The 20,370-nt window shown below is 41.7% G+C and overlaps 1 protein-coding gene across 1 annotated transcript in view; it reads left to right on the forward strand.

Moving 5' to 3' along the window:
* PRKD2 (protein kinase D2) overlaps positions 1–20,370 on the forward strand; it is a 397,645-nt gene that overhangs the window by 244,043 nt on the left and 133,232 nt on the right. The window contains exons 3-7 of the mRNA XM_069207667.1: positions 1,239–1,370; positions 3,443–3,597; positions 12,258–12,492; positions 13,550–13,627; positions 14,571–14,715. Coding sequence (XP_069063768.1) covers positions 1,239–1,370; positions 3,443–3,597; positions 12,258–12,492; positions 13,550–13,627; positions 14,571–14,715 — 745 coding nt within the window. The remainder of the gene's footprint in view (positions 1–1,238; positions 1,371–3,442; positions 3,598–12,257; positions 12,493–13,549; positions 13,628–14,570; positions 14,716–20,370) is intronic.

Consider the following 20,370-nt stretch of genomic DNA (forward strand, 5'->3'; position numbering starts at 1 on the left):
AATGGTTTCAAGAACCAATCTAGTAAGTCACCAAACAGAGTGACAAAGTTTCTGGATCAAATCAATAGCCTTTCCTTAACCAAAATCTCCTTTGTCTCTGGTCTCTAGTTCTGATTTACTTCCTGGTGTCAAGGGTTTTTATCCCCTTTTCGTTGTACATTCCCCTAAAATTTGATTGGACAAGGGGTTGCACCCCACTATCTTTAGCCAATTAACTTTACATTAGGTCATTGAATTTGTCACCCTATAACAATTCTCAAGCATTTTATTGGTCCATGTGATTGACGTCTTTAGAGGTAGAATGTCCGGTATGATTTCATCCTTTTGTAATTCTTTGTGCATCTTCGGTCAGTAGCTCCATTGTCAGTACCGGTTTGGCCGACCTTGTGCTTAACATTAATCTACACTGTTGCATTCAGTTCATACATTTCTACAAGCGCGATTAACTTCATGAGAATGGATCTACTATAGTTACATTCAGCTTTAATATGAAGGAAAAAAACAAGCGTTCATGTCCTTTAGCAAGTCAGCACACTGCACGTTTAGAAAAACACATTTAATATGAGAGCCAGGCAGCTAGGCCTCAACTCATGCTAACTAAAGCCTAATGATATATTAGCAAACTTTTACATATGTCTATTATTATTAGTGTAAAATTATATCATAACATATCATTTAAACATTCAGTTTTATTAGTCCCCGTATATATTGACGGCCACTCCCTGTGGGCACATTTCAAGTGCATTTTTTAGCAAAATACATTAATACAGATTCTATGCAACATTATTATACATTAGTTCATAAACATTTCATGTTAATATAGATTATATAAACTATGCTCTCTCAGTGACTATGTTACCCTGATTGGCCTTTGTTCACTTCTATTTCTGTGGACGACAAACCATTGGAATTTTTATGCTCCAGGCTTTGACCAGCCATTAGAAGCCCGGAGCTTCTCCATTGTCTTCAGTGGGGTGCTCAACATTCTGTTCTAATAACAATGTTCTAATAAATGAAGAGCAGAGTACTGTGATTCTGCGAATGCAGACTGGTGTCCTTGCTGATGTACTGTGCTAAGTGGACTGATTCTGATTATCGTTTTGTTTCTCCGTTTTGCTGTCTTGTCCCCTGGGTAATCCCTTCATGATAACGGGGTTTCTTTACTTACTCCATTCTTATCTGTTTTTCTTGCCTCCTGCACACGCCACTTTTTACCCTTTTTATTTTCTTTTTTACAGCTTCAGCCACTTTTGAGGATTTCCAGATTCGCCCACATGCCCTCAATGTCCACTCTTATCGAGCGCCAGCCTTCTGTGATCACTGCGGAGAGATGCTATTTGGTTTAGTTAGGCAAGGCTTGAAATGTGACGGTAAGGAGCTTATGAGTATAAAATTGTGAGTGGGCAAGGTAGCTAAAGTGAATGCAGGTTTGGACAGAACGTGTGACTGGTACCGTGACTTGCCCAGCATGAAAAGTAAGATTGAGCAAGAAGTTCTAGCCAAAAAAATAGCAAGTGCCCATGAATATGTGCTGGGAAGCAGAAACAGTGGCATACAAGAGCAGAGGATGCCTTCATAAATTTAATAAGGTGTGGGTAGGTGGAAGTAGTACTAGGGAATTGGACATATGACACTCAAAAGAAAGAGATCATGGAGGCCTGGTTGCCAGTGACTAAGTGACATGATGGTTCAGGGGCAGGGGTTCAGACGGTTTGTGTGTGTTAGGATAAGAGCTTTCAGAGGGAACTGGCAGGAGAGTTAGGGAAAGTCGGCAAAATGTAAACTCTTTCTAATAATGCATCACTGACACATCTAAATCCTGTGCCGCTATGTTACAAGTGTTTGCTTAGCTAATGGAAACAAATAAAAATACAAACATTTTTTTAAAGCTCTTTACAACTGCATCTGAAGCAAAGTTGTCACACCTGCTGATGAAGGGCTCAGCCACCCGAGTGTGTGGTACTAAACACAACAAAATACAACTTAGTGAAGCACTCAAAGACCAAAAGTGAAATTTGACAGTGACAAGTGAAACACTTAATGCATTTGTAAACAGACTTAACTTAGGGACCACGAAGAGAACATATAAGCTTAACTTTAAGATTGTCTCGCAAACAAATCCTGGGAGCTGCCACTAATTACTAAATAAGGAAAATGCAGGAAAATTCCCTAATGACTCGGCTGCCCAGTTCAGCAAACTTAAACAAATAATGCAGATTTGATATACATCCTTGCTGCTCAAGTTGACCCAGTGCCTAACTTAAATACTGTCTTGCAGCTCAGGAACTCAGGTAACTCATATATAAATGGGTTTATAGCTACATTCCAATAAAGCAAATGATTGATTGAAATAAGAAAGCGTAGTAACTACACAAGAACCACAGATTTTATCACAATGACGTGGGCAGTCATAGATTTGGTAGATCATGTAGCCACTGTTGCACAAAACATTTGTCACATGAAACAAGCGGTCTTCCTCCAAGTTGGCGTTTGCCATTTTCCCTCATGTATTCTGTATGTATACAAAATCTGGGGTGTTGTGGGGACAGGGGTTGTTCCACGATCACATTGTGGAATGGGATTCTTTAGGGTCATTTGTAACTTTGCAGTAGTTGATTCCTAACTGGGTGTCCTTGATCGAAGTCACAATATTTTATTGTTTTAAGCAGTTGAACAATACTGAATAATTTCTAGATTTTTGTTTCCTTAATGGATCTCGCCTCTTCAAATAGATCTAAATAGCAAATACCATGCTACCTGGGGTCACCGCAGACTATCAAATGCTACCAGCTGTTGGGCGGCCAAATGTGAAATCCTGAGTGTTTGGTCAAGTTGAAGATGCGGCTCACTAGAGATTGTCGAGGGTGAGGACTAAGAATAGTTTTTAGGTCTGAATGTGAAGTAAATCTGGAGACTGATCAAGAGAACCGTAACATAAACAGGATGTAAAGAAAAACTAACAGATCTGATTGGGAAGTAATGTTAAGGATTGGGCTGGATTAATTTTTACAAGGTTGTGAAGAGACTAAGGCTCTAAGTGAGAAGGGATTTTACCAGAGAGTGGTGTGCACCTGGAAATCAGCCATGATGCGGAGGGTGATTGCATGTTAACTTGTGAGAATGGGGGCATTGCCCCTGATAGAAAGTGAGAGTGGGAATTGGCCAATTAGAGGCTCAAGACTGGTGATTAACCAGAATAGTAAGTAAGGCTGGGAATGTGCCAGAACAAGGACTAAGACTGGAAATGGGACATGGTAGAAACAGAGAAAATGTGGATGACCAGTATGGGATGATGATGATGATGATGATGGACTTGGTCTGAATGTTCAGGAAAGATGAGGATTGCTGAGGATGCAGAATTATACTGTACTTCTCTTTGCATTAAGAATATAAGTTTATTATGCAGGATATCAACTATAAATCACAAAACTTCACATTCCAGGATGTGGGCTAAACTACCACAAGCGATGCGCCTTTAGCATACCCAACAATTGCAGCGGTGCCAGGAAGAGGAGACTTTCTTCCACATCTCTCGTCAACACACAGTCACTGAGGCTATCCACCACAGAGTCTCTACCAATCACAGTGGAAGAAACAGTAAGTATTATATCCAAATTTTGTAGATCCTAATGTCAGACTTAACAGTCAGCATATATGTGTGTGTTTTATAAAACAGTAATCACATGGTCGGAGTCAATATGAGTTTATTGATCTACCACCACTCAAATATAAACTCACAAATTCATTATTACAGCTTGTAGATTGAAAATTCTGTGGACGGTGACGTACCATGACTACATGGAGTTGTTTACATGCTGTTCTAATACATATTACTACTTTTGTTTGCAGTGTCACATATTTACAACAGTATGTGAAGGCACAATATGTATTAGTCATTAGATGCTGAGATGCTAGAGTCAAGACAGATTTCAGTACTGCTGATGCACATTCTTAATTCGTGGATGACAACGTTCAATTTTGAAGTCAGACTCTTGTACATGAATGTACATGAATTCCTGATTTGTGGTAAACTAATGACACAGGATTTACAGGCTCCAATTTTATAGTCAGTGCTACACATGCCGTTCCGTGAGCTCAGTTTGAATACATTGATCTTTGTGGACTTTCGTCCAGCTCGCATTGATTTGGGTGTACATCCTCCAGTTATTAACCTCACTGTAGCTCTAGATAATTTCAATGTCTTCTGTCTTCACAGCACAGACCCCAGTATGTTGAGAACAGTAGTTTGAAAGCTGTGCAAGCTGTCAGTAAGCTGTTGCAAGGTCCCAGGCATTGTTCCAGTGGAAGAATGCAGCCAGTGGACGCAGAAAAGCAGTGTGGCAAACCCAGCGCAGATCCGCATTGGGCACTTACAGGGCACAGAAAGTTCCAACACAAACCAGTGGAGGCCTTCAGAAGTCAATGGCATGATTTCAGTACATATTCCATGAGGTGCTGCAAGGCAGTTGGATAAAAAGTATAGTGTAACATAGTAAACTAACTGGAAAAATGAGTCACTATACAGATTTAGGACCTTTAACCAAAATTATTTCTTTTAGACCTTCTTTCCTTGCTTCCCAGTCTTAAGTATGATAAAAAAAAAGTATGTTTTTAATTTTACAGTTTGGAAAAGATAACCAAAATCCTTTAATTTAACAATGATAACATTTTCAGTCCAGTTTTGGGCTCTCAGTCAAAAAGTCACACCTGCAGACATTTGCCACACTAACTAGTTCTTACCTTTTGTTGTGAATTTGGTTTTCCCTCTTGGTATATAATAACATCAATTTATAATCATGGTTGGTAGGTTGCAAAAAAGGTGATATCTTACAAATTCAGATTACCTGAAAGGCCAGGATACTTGCTAACTTGAGTTGGAAGCATAATGGTGAAGTTTGAGGGAGTGAACAGTGTAATCTGTGCAGCATAGCCTCTGTTGTGTTATTATAGTGTTTGGACCTCCCTAAGGGATATGGCGTAGGGCTCAGCTGCCCTTCCTGAAGGTGTGAATACAAGTATTCTTATAAATGAGGTGACTCATAATTAAGACTGGTCACACAGTGATGTTTTGTCATTCAGTGGTTTGTTCTGTTTTTGTTGTCCTAATCAACTCCTGTCTGGAATTACTAAGATCATAGTAAATATTGTATTTTGAGTCTCACTCAAGTATACAGTACATTGTTCCAAAAGTCTAGTTTGCTCTTTTTTTTATATTAAATGTTATGTTAAACATTGCTAATTGAGAGATGTTTATTGTCTTAAAAAATATACTTATCCCCTTCGCTGACAGGCCTCCCCCCCGTGTGCCAGGCCATGTATTGGCTATTTGGGACGGTTCGCCCTTAGGCCCTCATAACTTTTTGTCCACATAATCTACCCACACCAGATTTGTGTCCTTTTTTCCAACATCCTAGGGATTCTAGAAGTACCCAGAGTTTGTATGTTCCCCTGGAGGAGACCAAGAAATTGGACAAAGTACAGCGAAAATTTCATTTAAAAAAAAAAAGGGGGGGGGAAAAAGGGCTGCCGAAATAGGCTTGTGGTTTTTTTCCCCCTGAAAATGGCATCAACAATGGGGTTTCAGTGCTAAAATCATCATCTTCCTAGCTTTCAGGAACAGGCAGATTTGAATAAAAAAAACACATTTTTCAACACAATTTTGGCATTTTATTGGGACATCCCCATTTTTACTATATTTTGTGTTTTTAGCCTCCTTCCTGTTAGTGACGGAATGGGTGTGAAACCAATGCTGGATCCCGGAAAGCTAAACATTTCTGAAACATAGACAAAATTCAGAATTCAGCATGGTTTTTTTTGTGTCGATTCTACAAGGTTTTCCTACAGAAAATAACAGCTGAAATAAACAAATATTGAAATTGAGGTGAAGAAAACAGCCATTTTTCTCCACGTTTATTTTGTAACTTTTTCCTGTGATGTCAGATTTTTTAAAGCAATATACCGTTATGTCTGCTGGACTCTTCTGGTCGCAGTAATATATAGGGCTTGTGGGTTCATCAAGAACCCTAGGTACCCAGAGCCAATTAATGAGCTTCACCTTGCAATGGGTTTTCATTGAATATCGGGTATACAGCAATTCATTTGCTGAAATATAAAGAGTGAGAAATAGGTATCAGGGAAACCTTTGTATTTCCAACAAATGGGCACAAGATAAGGTGTTGAGAAGCAGTGGTTATTTGCACATCTCTGGATTCCGGGGTCCCCATATTAGCATATGAATTACAGGGCATTACTCAAATAGTTGTCTTTTTTTACACGCGGTCGTACATTTGGAAGGACAAAATGCAGTGAAAGACAAGGGGCAATAACACTTGTTCTTCTATTCTGTGTTCCCCCAAGTCTCCCGATAAAAATGGTACCTCACTTGTGTGGGGAGGCCTAGTGCCTGCGACAGGAAACAGAACATGGACACATCACATTTTTACATTGAAATCTGACGTGTTTTTTGCAAAGTGCCTAGCTGTGGATTTTGGCCTCTAGCTCAGCCAGCACCTAGGGAAACCTGCCAGACCTGTGCATTTTTTTTAAAAATAGACACCTAGGGGAATCCAGGATGGGGTGACTTGTGGGGCTCTCACCAGCTTCTGTTAACCAGAATCCTTTGCAAACCTCAGAATTTGTAAAAAAAAAATAAAAATAAAAAAAATAAAAACACTTTTTCCTCACATTTCAGTGACAGAAAGTTCTGAAATCTGAGAGGAACCAAAATTTCCTCCCACCCAGCGTTCCCCCAAGTCTCCCGATAAAAATGGTACCTCACTTGTGTGGGTAGACCTAGTGCCCGCGACAGGAAATGCCCCAAAACACAACGGGGACACATCACATTTTCTCCAAAAAAACTGCTGGTTTTTGCAAAGTGCCTAGCTGTGGATTTTGGCCTCTAGCTCAGCCGGCACCTAAGGAAACCTACCAAACCTGTGCATTTTTTAAAACTAGATACGTAGGGGAATCCAATATGTGGTGACTTGTGGGGCTCTCAACAGGTTCTGTTATCCAGAATCCTTTGCAAACCTCAAAATTTGGCAAAAAAAACACTTTTCCCTCACATTTCAGTGATAGAAAGTTCTGTAATCTAAGAGGAGCCACACATTTCATTCTACCCAGCATTTCCCCAAGTCTCCCGATAAAAATGGTACCTCACTTGTGTGGGTAGGCCTAGTGCCCGCGAAAGGAAATACCCCAAAATTCTCAAATACAAAACTACCTGTTTTTGTCGGGGCATCTGCGTTTTAGGTCCTGGGCTCAGCAGCCATATACGGAAACCTACAAAACCCAAACATTTCTGAAAACTAGACACCCGAGGGAGTCCAGGGAGGTGTGACTTGCGTTGATCCCCTAGTGTCTTCTTACTCAGAATCCTTAACAAACCTCAAATTTAGCTAAAAAATCACATTTTCCCACATTTCTGTGTGGGATCACTGTACTGGAACACATTTCCTACCACTCATGGTTGCCCTCAGTCTCCCAGTACAAATGATACCTCACTTGGGTAGGTGGGCCAAGTGCCTGTGACAGGGAAGAGCCAAAGACATGTCGCAATTGAGGGGGAACCAAAGCGGGCCCAAAAGGGCGGTTTAAAAAAAAAAAATTTAGGCTGACAAGTGGGGCATAATTTTTATCGGTAGAGATGCGGCAGTGCTGGGTGATAGGAACTTTGTGGCTTCCTGCAGATTCCAGAAGGTTCCATCACAAAAATGCAAAGTTGGAGGTTTGCAGGGCATTGTGGGTAAAAAATGGTGTGGGTGCATGTAAAGCACACCACTCTGGACTCACCCAGATGTTTAGTTTTCAGATGTGTCTAGGTTTTGTAGATTTTTCTAGATGGCAGCGTCCCAATGTCCAAAAAGTGCAGCCCTCACCATTCCAAGTGGGTCGATTTTGAAAGTTAGCCAAGCTCTCATGACCCAAATGTAAAATCAAAACCCAAAATAATCAGATGTCCTCTTGCTTGCTGTTGGGATAAGATCTTTTAGTGGGGGGGAAGCTGAAAGACTGTTACGCCCATCAGTTAGGGTGGGGGCATAACCATGCCCATATTTGTTGGTAGCCAATGCCCCAATATTAAATTTTTTAATTCCCTGGCATCTAGAAGGCTTTTTACCCCCTTCCCTTACTCCCGCCCTCACCCCCAGGAGTGGATCGGGGGTAATTCCCCCCATCTGCCCACCAGTGAGCAGAACTACCTTGTCCCCATTTATTTGGGGTGAGGGTATGGCTATACTCCACCCTCTTTCTTTTTTTTTTTTCTTTTTTTTTTAAGTTCTTCCCTGGTGTCTAGTGGGCTGCAGATGAGCCTTACAAAAATAGGGGAAGGGGGCAGAAATGGCCAAAAGCACTGTGCCTCCATGGAGAGCGACCCTTGTCCAAGGGGCTCCCCCTCCCCAAAAAAAAGAAACACACACACACACCCACCCACCAATCCCTGGTACCTAAGTGGTTTCTGCCCCCTTGGGGGCAGATGGGCCTAAATATAATAATAAATAAAAATAATAGACCGATCTGCCCCCAAGGGGGGCAGAAATGGCCCATGCCCAAGGGGCCTCCCCCACACGGAAAAACTGCCAATCTAGCCACCAGGGGGGGCTGAAACATGGATCAAATATTCTATCCAGGGAAGCGACCCTTGCCCAAGGGGTCACTCCCCTAAATCAGCAAGAAAACATCCCTGGTGTCTAGTGGCTGCATTCCTTCTCCGCGATCGCGGCCTCGTCCGTGATTGTGGTGCAGGAATCCATTCAAAACAGGCACAGGGGGAAAGGAAAAACTTTCTATTCCCCTTGTGTCTGTTTTCCCTCCCAACCCCCCAACTCCCCAGGAGAGGGACTCACCAAAAACGAGTCCTTCTTCCTGGGTGCACTGGAAGCAAATGCTTCCAGCGCGTCCCCGGCAGCATGTGATGATGTTAGCACGCTGTGAACACGCCGACGTCATCAGATCACCGAGGGGGGTGGGGTGGCAGGGGAAGTGCTTCCCCTGCCATCCCTGTCCGGGGTGTGTGGGTGGTTCATGGAGGGAGCGTGCCACCCCCCCCCCAATGGACCGAGTGAGGGACAAGCTGGTCACGTCCTCGCCACATGGCAACAGTGGACAAGGGCAAGACCAGCTTGCCCATGGCACACAAGGGGTTAATCTTTTTAAAGACGTTAAAGGAGTGACAGCATTTCAAGATGATGTGCTGATTTTTGCACCTGTGTCAGAAGAACACAATATTATTTTAGGACAAGTTTTGTCCATGATGCCAGAGAAAGAAATAGTATTGAAGAGAAGTGTGCATCCTGTAAAAGTAGGGTTGAATATGTTGGTCAGGTGATTGTGGAGGGTGGTATTGCACTCAGACAAGGGTTATTTGAGACCATTACCAATGCCCTTCCACCATCTTTTAAAATGGGTCTTAAATCCTTCTTGGGTTTATGTGAGTTGTACGCCTGTTTCTTTCTGAATTATGGCACTTATGCTAATACTTTGTCTGTTTTACTCAAAAATAATATGCCATTTAAATTGAGTGATTTGTGTGAGAAGAGATTTGAGTGAATTAAAAACCAGCTTGCCAGATTGAAAGCTCTGAAAAACCTTTTGATCCTAGAGAGAGTAGTGCTGTATCACTGTTGATGCCAGTGTTGTCGGATCGGGTGCTGTATTTACGTAATGTGCTGGGGATGAGTTCACAGTCTGTTTCCAGAGGCAGAAGAGATAATGAAGTTAATTTTTCCACCACTCAGAAGGAACTGTTGGCGGGCTATTCAGAAATTTCATCCCTATGTTTGGGATACAGAATTCTGTGTCAAAACGGATCACGAACCCTTGTTAGGTACATTGAATGGTGAAAGGACTAAATATCACTAAGAATTGCTAGATATGCCACCAACTACTCCAATATCATTTTTATGTAATTCACATTCAAGGAGGTGAAGATTGTGAGGGCGGACTATTTATCAAGATTTCCTTTGGTGTGGGGGATAATAGTTGTGTAGAGGATGATAACAATGAGAACTGTTGGCTTTCATAATAAGATTTGAAAGACATGAGTGTTGCCTCGGTGGAGGAATGGAGAAGAAAAGTTGGTATGGTGAATAATCACGTTTCATCTGCCATTACAGAAGGGTGTGCTGCAGAAAAGAAAATTGAGAGTGGTTGTTAACCATTTTGGAAAGTTAATGCACTATTATCTGTAGAAGATGGTATTCTCCGTGGTGAAAAATTGGTTTCACCAACTGTTGTAAGATGTAGACTGATCAAAGCAGCTCATTAAGGAGACTTGGAATGCACCTTCACTAAACACCGTCTTTGGCTCACTTTTTGGCGGCCTTCAATGGACGGGAAGTAGATGTATTGATCAGTCTGCATTATTTGTACTGGTGCTGAGAAAAACCTCTAAATTCTCCACCTTTTCATCCCATTGATTACCAGTCAAGAGTCTGGGAGAACAATTGGCCTTGATTTAGAAGGTTCTTTTAATTGTATGCTTGTACATTCTTGATACCCATTGTTTTGGTTGACTATTATTTCAAGTGGCCTGAGGTCAGATTTGTGTCTGAACCTAATTCTGAGAACGTGGTGGAATTCCTTAAAGATATTTTCCTGCTGGAAGGTTTTCCATAGTTCTTGGTTTCAGACAGCAGTATACCATTTGTGTGCGATGAGGTTCAAAGGTTTCTTAGAAGTGGTGATGTTAAACATTTGAGAAGATCTCTTTATCATTCACAAACCATTGGATTGCTGGAATGGATGAATTGTATACTGGCTCAATGTGTATAAGAGACCTTTGTCTAACAACGGTGTGGTTTTAAATGCTGTATGCTCCATATTGTGGTTTTATCGGACCAGTCTGCATTCAATGACTAAAGTTTTGTTGTTTAAATTATTGAGAGGTTGCAAACCACCAACCAGTGTTTGTCCTAGTTGGATGACTAAGTGGGTAAAGACCAGTGAGGTTGCAAAAAACATTGATGCTGATGTAAGAAATAATGTTGTCAAGGCTCAAAGAAAACAAAAGTTGTATTTTGACAAAAAGAAGAATGCATGATTTTTTTGTTCAAGGTTTGCGAGTCTGTACCAAAAAAAAGAGGATGTGTGAAAAAAGGTGAGGAGAAGTTTGGAAAACTCATGATAAATGACAAAGTTTTCTGTAATGCAGTAAGGGTGAATGGATGCATTGGTGGAATGCTATAAAAGTGGTGAGATATTCTCCTCATTCCAGAAGAGTGTTGATTAAAAAATGTGATTTGCTTGAATGCCAGAATAAACTTTGTTCTGTCCAGAGTAATGTTCGATACCAGGGTTGATGGTTCTGATTGTCAAATTAAACAGGACTACTATCCTGTGTTTGTACACTGGGGTTCACAGGTCAAAAGCCTTCTGTAGAAATTAAGATAACTATTTTTTGTTTATTTGGTATTTTATACTTATTTAGTTTTATGATTCATTTTGTTATGTGTTAGGCTTGTTGTGAGATTTACTGTGTTATTTTGTTTTTAAATGGGGAAATGTAGTACTCTGTTTATTATCGGACATTATAGACAATAATAATGTTAACAGTTGAGTAGGGTGGTCAGTTTGCATAAGGCAAGTAACAGTGCAGGGGACTTTCATTGACCGCTCTGAATGGTGCTATTTTCAAGAATAAAGCCAATATGTCAATTGTCTGCTTTGCCATCATCATAGAATCATTTATCTCTGTGTTCTTTCTAGAAGATAATAAAAGAAATTATCTTACAATACTTATGGGTGGATGCCCAGTGTGCCCTTAGATTTAAACAAGTGTTCAGTATTGACATGTAAAAAGAATGTATCCTGTGACCAAACTAAAAACTGTAAAAATATGGCCTAGTTGTATTCAAAGCTGAAGTCTGGAATAAATTGAATTAGATTGATTCGAAATTATTTATACAAAGAGTGCATTTATGTTGTATTGGAAAGTATTGTAAAGATTTCAGTGCAGACTTCTAATGAGGCAGAAAGGCACTGGATGGCCCCAAACAAAACCCACTATGCTCCACCATGGAAATAGCAGGTTAGTAATTCCATAGTGCAGAACTGCTTTCCCACTGTGGGCCCAAGCCATATTAGGTTTTGTGGTTTAAAAGTACCTGGTTCCTCCTGTACACTGAGAACATTCAGGCCTCAAGTAAACTCTGAAATCCTCTGAGTATTTTTGTTGCACTTGGTAGATTCAGAAATTGTGTACTTGGAGATGTCCTGTATGTATTCTGCAGTTATCCTTCCTCCTTTATCCCTCACAGACTTCTGGTGCTCTACAGTCTGGGCGCAGCATGACACTTCTTTCAGAAAGCTTCTCCCGGGAGCGACGTCCTAACTCCACATACATTGGACGTCCAATCGAACTAGACAAGTTGCTGATGTCAAAGGTCAAAGTGCCGCACACTTTTGTAATTCACTCCTACACAAGACCAACAGTCTGTCAGTATTGCAAAAAGCTGCTGAAGGGACTCTTCCGGCAGGGACTCCAGTGCAAAGGTATGTTGACAGTGTGGACATGCATGGGAGGGTCAGGATACCAAGGGAGTAGGCACTCCTCAGCAGAAGAAAGAGGCTGCCACAAAAAAGAGGAGTGGCTTATTCCTGAAAGGATGGTACCCAAGTGTAGAGCAGTGAGCCACAATAGACACACCCAGAGCAGATGGCACCTATGGCATATGGGCCTATGTGAGGTAGATGTGTGTGCCTCAGAATGAGAGAAGGAAGTACTTGATGCAGCTAGTGTTATAGCTGTAGCAGAGGAGGACACATAGCACCATGTGGCAGGGTTGGACAGTACATAATCATCAGCATGTTGTAGAAGTCTCTGAAACCTCTGCTGCCACTACAAATTGCAAGACTTAGAGCAAACACAAAGGAACTACTTTGGGAACCAATGTTGGTTAATCATGGAAAGATTTAAAATTATTGTCAACTTGGTGCAACGTGCCCAGTGTATGCTGGTTATACTAGCTCCCCATTCTGATCACAACCCACCAAGCTCTCCAGAATCATCAGAAGCAGAGAGGGTGTTAATGCAAGACCACTAAAAGTCAATGTGTTTACCACCTGTTTCCGATTTATTCTAAATTTCAACATTATCCTACATGCCTTTATGTTGACCTATTTGGTCTGCAAATCCACCCTCCTGTAACGGAGTTTCAGCTGTTCAGACGATGACCGAAAATTATGAATATCTCTACTCCGTTGCAGAGCTTGAAGGTTGTTGAAAATAAGCGGCACCCAGTTATGTGTGAGGAACGTTTACGAGAAAGGCTGTGATTGACCCAGATCATAGAGAGGAAGCAGACACCTGATTCCCAGCTGTTCATTTTTGTGATTTTCTTTAGTGATACTTTGCAGTTTAGGATCTTGCTTGCGGAACATTTAGCAAGAACCAGACTTTTAGTGGCAAGCTATGTAGCTTCATGGATAATGCAAAGAGGCCGGGCATTTATTCCAAACAAGCTTTCCTACATTTTACTTCTTTATCTGGTAGATTTCTCTATCTCTTGTTCCTATTACTCCTAACATGATTTTACTTATTCCTCTGCAGATTGTAAATTTAACTGTCACAAGAGATGTGCAACTAAAGTTCCCAATGACTGTCTGGGAGAGACCACTTTTAATGGAGGTAAGTGATACATATCCATTGGGCCATCTATAAGGGATGAGTAGATGATGTGGCAAGTCTCTCTGTGGGGGAAGGTCACAATTCTGGATCCTCTGGAAGGGAGTGGGAGAGAAGCACTCCTGGACCAAACATGGACTTGATTAATTACATTAATTAAATTGGCAACTTTAAAGACATTTTGAGTATATGATGAATTTCTCTGGAGTTGACAGTGACGCTGAGGTCCTTTTGAATTTACCTTTAATGCACAAAAGTATCATTCTTTGCAACTTATAAATTGGATGATCATGGTGGCTTTTAAATGGGTTCAGTTGACAACCCTGGGGCTCCTAGAAAAGTTTTGAGAGGTGAGATATTTCGGAATTAATAAGCAACATCCCCTAGACCACCACAAAGAGAAACTGGAGCAATGGCTGTCATTTGGGATAGATTACATTGTTTGGGCCTACAGACTTCTTAGGTCAATGGAAAAGTGATGGCTTTTCAGTTTAGGTGAGAGGCATTCCTGTGACTGTTTGGAACCAAAGGTGGAATGATTGTGATGGGTAGGTATACTCAGCATGACACATTCTAAGAAGGAGGAGAAGATGTCTTTCAGCTAAAGGGACAACCGCAATGTCCGATGAGAAGAGATTTAATAATTTAATAGCAAATCTGTGGTACCTATATGGGGAGAAACATCTGTGCCCGACTTTGATGAACTCTCAGGCCGTCTGATTGGCCTCCTTTAGGTTAGTTTTATCAAAGTGTAGTGCTCTCCATACTGACAGTGTGGTCCTACCTGATAAAGAGTATCATCAGGTAGTTGAAGGTGGGGGTTGAAATAAGGCCTGCAATCATGTGACTCATGAGTGCCTTGATTCATGTTTTGTGGGGTAGGGTGAGTTATATTCCTTAATCTTAAACGTCTGTGCGGATGACAGTAACAGCTTGTCTCCTGTAGATGCGCCAATGGATGAAGGCAGTGAGTATGGTGACGCAGACAAGATGGATGACTCTGATGACTCTGGAATTATCCCAGGATCACATGCAGAGAATGAGATCCATGGCCACTCTGAGGATGCTGACGATCTCAGCAAATGTGAAAGGTAAATTTATTTGCATAGTATGAACCAGTGGCTTTTATTTGTGTCACACTTTCTTCTAAGTCTTGATCTGCTTCCGTATTGTAGGCCTCTCTAGAAGTGAGGCACCAGTTACTAAACACTCCTCACCTTAAATGGCAAGCAGGAGTGATGGAAGATGTATTGTCCTGCAAGTGTGAAAGCTGGAAGTGGTGTGGGATGAGGGTAGATTGTGTGACATAGTTATGTTAATGTGGTCTTCGTGCCAGTAACTCAGGGGCATTTTGGATAACAGTCTAGTTCAGAAATACCCAAAGCGCTTTGGCCGGATCGTGACTACTTTTAGGTTTGCCAGGAGTTCATTAAATATCTTCTGAAGAATGAAGTGGTGGACTAAGAAAGGATTACAGACATTGATAACTGGGTTTTCCTCTAATTTGTATGTTAAAGTGAAGCCCACAGTTTACCCTTTTAGGCAGTTCCTAGACTAACGATGAAGGAAGTATCACTTTTATGGGTGAAAATCTTACAACAGGCTACATAGGAATGTACCCCAAATAATGCCTTGGATAAACTAAATACATAAAAAGGCTTGTAAAGCCTGGAAAATAGCAATTTGTATTACAGCTGGGCAGAATAGATTTTTCCCCTGATATTGGTGCAACATTAACACCAGAAATCCGGAAATTAAATTCAAAGGTTAAATACTTAATTTGTGGCTGTAAAACGATGTTATTAGAATTTCTTATGTTACATGGTGTCATGTATTGAAGGCCTTCAGAGTGCGGGAGATGAAACTGTATGTCCTAGAATCTGAAATTCTCTTGCACCACAAATACAAACAAATCTTTCTAAATCAGCCTTCAAGAAAAGTCAAAGAACTGCTAATTGCAAAATGCCTACCACACTCCTAGCTCATTTTGTCACGCCCTAGTTGGCTACGGTGCTTATACAGCTTAAATCTATTATTGCACACCACTAAGGAAAGTTGTGTGAAATGAGCAACTGAAGACACACCTTTCCATAGCAGACCCTCATACCTCAGAGACTGGAGCCCATATCAGGCCAACCATTTTCAATGAAGACCTTATACTTTCTGGACTTTTGGTAACATTTTGTAAGATTTTTTGCATGTATATTGACCTATATTCTATGTAAAAGCGACCACACAATGATGATTGTGTTGCTCTCTTGTACAGCGCTGTGATATGTATGGGTCTTGGCTGTTTTTAATTAAACTTTCTAAATAAAATAAGTAAAATATGCCATAGAACACAAGAAATGGGTCAAAAAATGTTTCTCCATAAATGCAAGAATGCTTCTCCATTTCGTCCTGCTCCTGAAAAAAGTTGCACGGCCAGCGCTTGAAGGACCTGATTTTTGGAGACGCTTTTTTGATGCAGAGAGATATGATCATATCTCCATCAAACAAAGAAACTCTTACTTCTCAAAGTCCAAATCATCCTAAGTACTTGCCCCTGGCCAAGGCAAAGCATGTGTGTTTTCCTCTTCGGTCCTACCTTGAAAAGTTATCTGTAATCCTTGATGGAGGTGTTTGCATCCTTGCTCCTTTGAGTGCAGTATCTTATGTATTGATACTACGAGGATGTAAAATGGCCTAGAAGTCCCGCCCCATATACATTAGTGGTATGTAACATCTTCTCACATTTTTCCCTCAGTGATGGACAGCTTACTCGAAGGCCCACCCCCTTTGTACTTCTACACACAATGTGATCATGATTCTTGCGCCTGGCCAAGGCTAAGCAAGTGTGTTTTTTCTGCAGTTACACGTTGAAACATTATCTGTCGCCTGGTGTTGGGTCCTTACCGGGGTATACCTCCGGGCCTGGCCATAGTCCAGGTCCTGCTACCAACTACTGCTTCACATGGCCGAAGACAGGGCATGGAGTTGGGTGGTTATGGGGGGTAGACCACAGTCCAGGCCTTGGGCCATCCCGGCTGCTCACAGCCAAAGGCTGTCATGGCACGAGGTTTGATGGTTTTAGGCGGTGGGCTGCAGCCAATCCTTGTCACACTTGGCTGAGGGCCTTGCGTGGCACAGGGTTGAGTGCTTAAAGGGGGTTTGGCTGCAGGCCCTACAGACAATCCCTGCCAGTTTGGATTAACATAAAGTAATTAAAATTACTTAACGTTTAAAAAATCACTTGAAAAACCAAAGGTTACTGGGGCGTTCTGTTTAGGCTCACATTTCAAACGTACAAAACCATAGATATTCAGCAGTTATGGAGAGTTATTTAAAGTAACTATAAGTCGTACACTAAGGTAACTATAACTCGTACCCTCGGCATGCACTGCTAATTACCCCCATGTGTCACATCAGTCATGACATCCTCTATGGCATCATTGAAATTACCACTAGGACATTTGCAATAATATTATTGAAGAGGCAATAGTGCATGGCAGGAGCGCAAGTTATAGTTTCTTGAATAACTTCTGTGGTTTTGTACATTTGAAATGTGAGCCTAACTATAGCATCCCTGTAACCGTTGTGTGTTTTTAAGTGAATTTCTGTGTTTGTTCATTTCCTAACAATAACGTTTCTGTAACCTCTTTTTCAGTGAAAAAAAATAAATACAAAATAAAATAAATATATATATAGACACACACACACACACACACACACACACACACACACAAACACACACACAAAATACTTACCTACAAAATACTTATAAGTAAGTGTAAATGTTTTACTACGAGTATGCCTTTGCCGTTCATGGCTTTACAATGAAATTTGTTGTAAAAGCTTCTGTGGTAAAGGCATACTCGTGGTAAAAAATGTTATTGTAAAAACAGTCATGGTAAAGACTGCTTCACTGTAAAGCCTTCGTTGTAAAGGCTTTTGTGGTTTTACTGTCATTGTAAAGGGAAGCAGCCTGAACAATGACACAGGAACAACAAGGGTCTTTGTCCACGAAGGCAGAAAAAACGCTTTCCAGAACAACAACCCTGTTTTCCTCTGCCTTAACCACGAATATCCGGAACAACGAACATGCATGGTTAAGACAGAAGAAAGACTCCGGATCGGAGATGACGCAGTCATATAAGTGGGGCTGGGGGTAGTTTTAGAGGTGGGGTAGTTGTATTTTTTAAGGGTGGGGGGGTCAGGGTAGTTTGTTTTTTAGGGTTGGGGTAATTTTAGGTTTTAATGGCAGGGGTGGGGGGGTCGTGGTAGTTTTAGGGTCAGGGTGGGGCTATCGGGGTAGGGTGGTTTTACGGGGGGGGTTTTAGGGATGGAGTGGGGGGGGCACATTAGTTTTAGGGGTGGGGATGGAGTATTTTAGGTTTTAGGGGTGGGGGTCTGGGTAGTTTTAGGGGCCGGGGTGGGGGGGTTGGGGTAGTTTTAGGGGTGAGGGGTCACGGTAATTTTAGGTTTTATGGGTGGGGGGTTGCATGAGTGCTTCTAAAACACCCATGCTACAGCCATCGCTTTCGGCTTGCTATTTCTAGCCTGCCAATTCTATCAGCATTACTGAAAGTTTATAGGATATTCTTGGGGTCTTGACTATCTCCAGAAGGAGCCTGGGTAACCTCTACAATATTGAGCACACCCTTTTAACTACTCAAGGGGACGTGGTTTTCGCAGAGAAAGTGGGAACCACCATGGACAGCAGACCTCCTCTGTACCTGCCCTGACTGGTGCCAAGCTGCAGTGATTCCCTCACTATAAATATGCAGCCATTAGTGACAGAATTTATTTTTGCCTGTGCTGCTGGCTTGAATTTATCTCAGACAAGTGAGTGCTGTCTGTTATTTAGCATGGTTATGCTCTGCTCTTTTTTATTTTACCCTTCACCCGTCTTAGGTTCAACTTGTATTATTTCAGACTTACACCAGTCATGCCTCCATTCCTGCCAAGGAATGTCAGTTTCCTCTTGCCAAAGGGGACAGAGAAAGGGACCATGATACAGGGAAGAGCAGATGTTACTCCTAATATGTATTTTGGTTCCCAAAAGATACAAAGAACTCAGACCAATATTTGTTTTCTGACTTCTAAACACCTTCCTTTGGAATGATAAGTCAGGATGTTGACTTGGGCCCAGGTTCTTTCAGCCCTGGATCCAGAGCAGTTGATGGTGTCCTTGAAGTTGCAGCATAATACTATCTTGTACCCATCCTGCAGTCCCACTGATGCATCATTCGGTTGGTGATGGCGTCATAACACTTCCTGTTTACTGTCCCACCTTTCTGGCTCACCTCAGCTCCTTACTTGCTTACTATCAAGATGTGGTTACTCTCTCCAATCTTTACCGGTCATAATATATGTCTTCTCCTATCTCAATGAATGACTGTTGAGGGTGGACTCACAGCAGTCATGGGCTACTTGCAGACCACTGTCATTCTTTTGCCGTGCCTGGGTTTTCCACCAATGAAATCCCACCAGCAGACCATGAAGTGCTTTTCTTTCGTAGGGGGTCACCTTAGACTTCGTGGCCTTCAAGGCCTTTCCAACACTGCAGTGAGTCTGGGTCATTCAGGTTATGATCCCAATGTTTCAGTGTCACTCGGGTGTGGATAGTTATGAGGCTTCTTGGCCTCCTGGCTTCATGCATTCCTCTGGGCCTCCGTGGCCATTGGCATATACTGATTCTGCTGTGGACCCACTACCCACAGTGGGCACAGCACTGGTTAAAAGTTATTTGTTGGCCCTATCTGCCTTCATTTGCATGACAAACTCTCATTTTTTAGTACACCAGTTGTGATGCATTTTTTAAAATGGCTTACATGTGTTCTTCTTCCCCTCCTGCCTTCATTATGCCTCGATAGAACATTAATTTGGTCCTCATGTCTGGATACTACTTTCCTCCCAGATAAATTAGTGCTGCAAACTCACCCTTCCTTTCTTCCATGGGGACAGTCACTCACCTTCCCTGCATATTCCTCTTCACATCACCCCTCTGAGGAGACGGTGAGGCTTGAAATGTTGGACCCAAACAGAGCTCTTAGCTTTCCCATTATTCCCATAATAAAGCACCAGGTAGACGAACGGCTTTGTATTGGCTTGCCAGTGGCAACAAGAGAAAGGAGGACCATGCCCAGGTGGTTCTCTCTGTACATAAAAACTTGATGTGCTGTGGCCTCAAAGGAGCCTTCAGAGGGCCTCCAGGTTCCTTCCACCACAGTCAAGGTTTCCACCTCAACTTGGGGAGTGGTGTTCTTGTGTTGGGATTTGTCAGGCTGCTACGTGGGTACTCATACCCATCTTAAAAAATGCAGTATTATATTGATAAATAAGTCTGTAAAGAAGGCCAGTCCACCTTCCACTAACTGTTTACCATCTTTGCTACATGAATGAAAACATAAAATAAGAAAAAACTTTGAGAATTTCTAAAGAAAGGATCAAGGAATCCTTTAGAAGATTGCCAATAGATTCCTTGATAATGTACTGAGTTGCTGACAAAGGATGAACACATGTAGCAATTACCACTAAATACTACTTGTAAAAGTTGAAAAACATGTAGGAACTGAAATGGTGTTCGAGAATGTAGGGGAAGATCCAACCATTGAATTTCAGTTTCTAAAGGATGCTGAAATAGTGTACTTGTTCAACAGTGACACCAATCATTACTTCCTACTGTCTTAGACAGGCAACCCTAGGATTTCCTTCCTACCACATGTTGAGTCGTACTTGAAAGATCCACCTTTTCGCCCAACAGT

This window comes from Pleurodeles waltl, chromosome 9, assembly GCF_031143425.1.
Source record: "Pleurodeles waltl isolate 20211129_DDA chromosome 9, aPleWal1.hap1.20221129, whole genome shotgun sequence".
In the NCBI taxonomy this organism is placed as follows: Eukaryota; Metazoa; Chordata; class Amphibia; order Caudata; family Salamandridae; genus Pleurodeles; species Pleurodeles waltl.